Source organism: Hyaena hyaena, unplaced genomic scaffold (genome assembly GCF_003009895.1).
Source record: "Hyaena hyaena isolate Hyena2069 unplaced genomic scaffold, ASM300989v1 scaffold_121, whole genome shotgun sequence".
Classification (NCBI taxonomy): Eukaryota; Metazoa; Chordata; class Mammalia; order Carnivora; family Hyaenidae; genus Hyaena; species Hyaena hyaena.
The window spans coordinates 1,050,264-1,054,461 of NW_024080753.1; the positions used below are offsets into that span (position 1 = coordinate 1,050,264).

General features: G+C 62.3%; 1 protein-coding gene and 1 long non-coding RNA gene across 3 annotated transcripts in view; one reads left to right on the forward strand and one right to left on the reverse strand.

Annotated features, from left to right (window-relative positions):
- Positions 1 to 222: 222 nt before the first annotated feature.
- Positions 223 to 3,090, reverse strand: EIF1B (eukaryotic translation initiation factor 1B). Of its 2 annotated transcripts, none has more exons than XM_039237196.1 (4): positions 2,839 to 3,090; positions 1,594 to 1,712; positions 1,082 to 1,183; positions 223 to 687 (listed from the first exon to the last, which is right to left on the reverse strand). In XM_039237196.1, the coding sequence occupies exons 1-4, from the start codon at positions 2,867 to 2,869 to the stop codon at positions 643 to 645; spliced, it is 297 nt and encodes a 98-aa protein (XP_039093127.1). In that variant the 5' UTR covers positions 2,870 to 3,090; the 3' UTR covers positions 223 to 642. The 2 variants fall into 2 exon arrangements, with proteins under 2 accessions (XP_039093127.1, XP_039093126.1); XM_039237195.1 differs by having other exon boundaries at positions 1,594 to 1,757; positions 2,839 to 3,088.
- Positions 3,091 to 3,317: 227 nt separating this feature from the next.
- Positions 3,318 to 4,198, forward strand: part of LOC120235080 — a 5,589-nt gene continuing 4,708 nt past the window's right edge. The window contains exon 1 of the long non-coding RNA XR_005529294.1: positions 3,318 to 3,708. This is a non-coding gene — a long non-coding RNA (uncharacterized LOC120235080). The remainder of the gene's footprint in view (positions 3,709 to 4,198) is intronic.

Here is a 4,198-nt window from a genome sequence, read left to right on the forward strand (position 1 = left end):
ACGCTTTAGAATTTATAAACTGCTCTTCCTAGTTTAAGACTTTAACACTACATTCTGATAAATCTCGCCTCTGGCCGCATGCAGAACCCGTTTCTCACTCTCATCTGTAAGTCAGTACAGGGAGGACACGTCACGGGAGGACACCACGTCATGTAACAAAGGTTCCCTCCAGCAGGTGAAAACTAATGACAAAGAATATTCGCAGAGCAAGGACTCCAACTATGAAAGACAAAATATGTGTATTTACTTGCTTAGATCTGGGAACCTAACTGCTCACAAAAGGGTTCAGAGATGTTTCTTTATTGTTAAGCTGCAACATACATGGTTTAATACAACAAAAAAGCATTTAATCAAATGGAAAAGAAACTGAACAATAAACAAATAAACACTCAAAACAAAATATTTTCCATTGGAAACATGTTAAGATGAATACGGGGCTTCGTTACCATCTTACTGCAATTTTTTTATGTGTTACTAGCCTACATACCCCATGTTTTCTGTACTCATGCAGGTGTGAATGGGAGTTTGAATGATTACATACACGAAAAGTCCGTTTACTGCAGAGAATCATTTCACAAGGCAGCCAAACCGGGTTTAGAGAACAAAATTATTCAAGAAATTCTCCACGTATTTAGGTTCATTTTAGAATCCATGAACCTTAAGCTGTTCCTCCTTGACAATGCCAACCTGCAAAACAAAATTCAGCAGCATCACTCAGGAATGCAGGATTTCCGCCCCAAGAAAACATGGGGCAGTGATTATAAAGACAGCCAGTGTTCAGAGTCTGTTCCAACACTGTCCTTGCAATGTTTACTGTGAACAGTTCAACAGCCACGTAAACTCCGCCACATGCTCAAAAGCCGGCGCGCAGATACAAGAGTGATCAGGTCACTCAAATGACAAAATGAACCAAAAAAGGTTCTGCTGCCGTTAAAATAAGTACCAACTTTGTACTTCTTTCTCAATTACCCAATTCACCTCATTCACGTGACTTCCCCACCCCAGGTAAGAGATAATTCATGTTCTCGAATGCCATTCTGGAAGCAACCTCAAGGTTGTAAGTAAAGCAGCCAGCACTCACCTCCAAGAGAAACTGGCAGATGTTTTTCCTTTGGTCACCTTGGAGCTGAATGACCTCCCCGTACTCAGGGTGTTCGATCACAGTACCATTGCAGGCGAATTTCTGCAGAAGGAGACACGCCACGCGATGGAGTCAGGGACGCTGAGGGTTCATTTTCACCACAAGGCTAACGCTACTCCAGTAGACCGGCCCTGCGGCCCTGCTAGTGTTCGGGAGCCAGGTCCTGTCTCTCATCATCCCCAACACTCCTGAGTAATTTGCAAGTGAATCAGAGGGAAACAAATGAAGGGATTTCACTTGGAACATCAGGACCTGAATTATCTCACATTTTGTGTGAAAAGCACTCACATCTCATTGTAACACCGGAGGCCACGCATAAGTAGCCGGGTGTTAATTAGGAGAAAGGAGGAGAACCGGTCACTGTCACCCGCACTGTGGGACTCGGGTGAGGGTGTCCCCTTAGCACGGCCGGGACTGCGGTTTCGCCTTTCCTTCCTTTCCAGCGCCCTTACCTTTTTGAAAGCCTTCACAAGTTTCTTCTTGTCATAGTCGTCTGCGATGCCCTGGACAGTGGTCAGCGTCTTCCTGCCGTTCCGCTGCTGGATTCTTATATGGATGTAATCCTCGGTCCCTGCCGGGAGTAAGTCGTCGCCCTTAGTTGCATCAGCAAAGGGGTCTGCGAAGGGACACACAAAGTTCCAAAGGGGAAGAATTACCTTTCAGCAAGGCGTTTCCAGGTGTGTGGCCCACAGCAAGCTATGCAGTAGGCACAGAAGGTTCTGGTGCGGGCGTCACGGGCCGGGGCAGGGAGAGCCTCCAGGCAGGCCGCTCCCGCGGGAAGGGAAACATCTAACCCGCCGCGGCCCAGGCGTGCGGAACCGAAGACGCTGTTCCGGGCGGACCTTCGTTAGCGCGGTCCCCGACCCTATCGCGACGACAGTCTTGTGTCACCCCGACAGCGCGGCCCCTCCGCCGCGGCCCGCGACACCCCGACAACGCGGCCCCTCCGCCGCGGTCCCGCGACACCCCGCCGACGACGGGGACCCTCCGCCGCGGCCCCCGACACCCCGACAACGCGGCCCCTCCGCCGCGGTCCCGCGACACCCGGACAACGCGGCCCCTCCGCCGCGGTCCCGCGACATCCCGCCGACAACGGGGACCCTCCGCCGCGGCCGCCGACACCCCGACAACGCAGCCCCGCGACACCCCGCCGACGACGAGGACCCTCCGCCGCGGCCCCGCGACACCCCGACAACGCGGCCCCTCCGCCGCGGCCCCGCGACACCCCGACAACGCGGCCCCTCCGCCGCGGCCCCGCGACACCGTGACGACGACGACGGGGACCCTCCGCCGCGGCCCCGCGACACCCCGCCGACGACGGGGACCCTCCGCCGCGGCCCCGCGACACCGTGACGACGACGCGGCCCCTGGTCTCTGACCGCGGCCCGTCCTCGAGAAGCGAGACGAGAAACACCCGTATCTGCGCACAAGCACGTTCACCGATCGACCCGGGGCGTCGTTTCGCAGGCGAGCGCCCGGGGCCGCCGACCCGCAGCCCCCGCCGCGGGAAGGGCTCGCAGAGGCGGCGGCGGGCCCGGGGCTCCGCGGGGAGGGGTCGCCAGGGGCCCAGTCGCCATTTTCTGGGCGCCGAGACAAAGCCCCAGTCGGGGGGCGGGGAGCGCGACGGGGGCCGGGAGGGGGCGGGGTGCGGGGCGGCGGCGGCCCCGGCGAGCGCGGGCAGGGGCCGCGGGCCTTACCGAAAGATTGGAGGTTCTGGATAGTGGACATGCGATACTAGTGTGAGGCCGCTGAGGGGACAAAATTCCTGCGGGGCCCGCCCGGATCACCGTGTCTGGAGGCTGCAGGGGCGAGAACACGTAAATCAATCAGAGGACGCTTCGCCCCGGGGCTGCGATTCGGCGGGCGCGGCGGCGGCGGCGGAAGCCGGGACGAGGCAGGAAGAGGCGAAGGAGGAGGCGGAGGAAGAGGCGGCGGCCGCGGAGGCGAGGACGCGAGCGAAGAGGCGGCGCTGGGACTTCTCCCACAAGATGGCCGACGGAGGCTATTTAGCCGCGCCCGCCGCCCCTCCCCCGTGACCCGCCCGCGCCGGGCATCCTGGGACTTGTAGTTCTCTCGAGGCGGCCGAGCCCGTGCAGCTCGCCGCCGGCGGGCTTCCGGGACCGCAATTCCCGGCAGGGAGCACGGCCTGCGGCGCCGGCGGCCCGGCCCGGGGGGTACGGGCACCTCGGCGCCGTCGGGGCAGAGCCGTCGGGTTGCGGGGCCCTGTGAGCCGCGAGCCGTCGCTTGCTTTCCGGGACTCCTGCGGCGCGGAGGGGTCGGTGCCGGGTGCACAGTCTCCGTCAGTCACCGTCGAGGCGCGGGGGTCGTGTGAGTGAAATCGGGATGCGGGCACAAAACAGGCACCCGGCCCTGGTTGGGACTCGTCGGCCGCCGCTCGGCACCTCTGGCGTCGCAGTTCCTGCCCCGGACCCGGCCCTGGTCCGCGGCTGCGGGCGCCGCCTCGTTCCTGTGAGCTTGCGGGCGACCGAGCTCCGCCGCCCTCCCCACCCCCGACCCGACCCGGGTGGGGCGGCCCTCGCGTTCCCCGGCGGCTCTCCGAGTCCAGCGTGCGTCTCCCGGGCGGGGGGGGGGGGTGTGTAACACGGACCGGAGGACTCGGCGTTCCTTTCGGGGCCGCGGCGACCCCCAGTCAGCCAGCGGGGGGCGGCCAGGAGACGCTGACGCCGCGGTCCCGGACCGTCCCGCACACTCGCCGCCCCGCACACTCACCTCCCTCACACTCCCCGCCCCGCATACTCGCCGCTCCGCAAACGCACCTCCCTCACACCACCCCGGCCCTGGTCCCGGGCCGCCCCGCACACTCACCTCCCTCACACTCACCACCCCAGCCCTGCTCCAGGACCGCCCCTCACACTCACCTCCCTCACACTCACCACCCCGGCCCTGGTCCCGGACCGCCCCGCACACTCACCGCCCCGGCCCTGGTCCAGGACCACCCCACACACTCACCGCCTGGCCCTGGTCCCGGATCTCCCCGCACACTCACCTCCCTCACACTCACCACCCGGCCCTGGTCCCGGACCGCCCCGCACACTC

Coding starts and splice junctions, on each gene's coding strand:
- EIF1B (XM_039237195.1), bottom strand. CDS start 2,869: ATGTCCACTATCCAGAACCTCCAATCTTTCG. Junction 1,184..1,593: donor TTGTGAAGGCTTTCAAAAAG/GTAAGGGCGCTG, acceptor CTCCTTCTGCAG/AAATTCGCCTGCAATGGTAC. Junction 688..1,081: donor TCTGCCAGTTTCTCTTGGAG/GTGAGTGCTGGC, acceptor TTTGTTTTGCAG/GTTGGCATTGTCAAGGAGGA.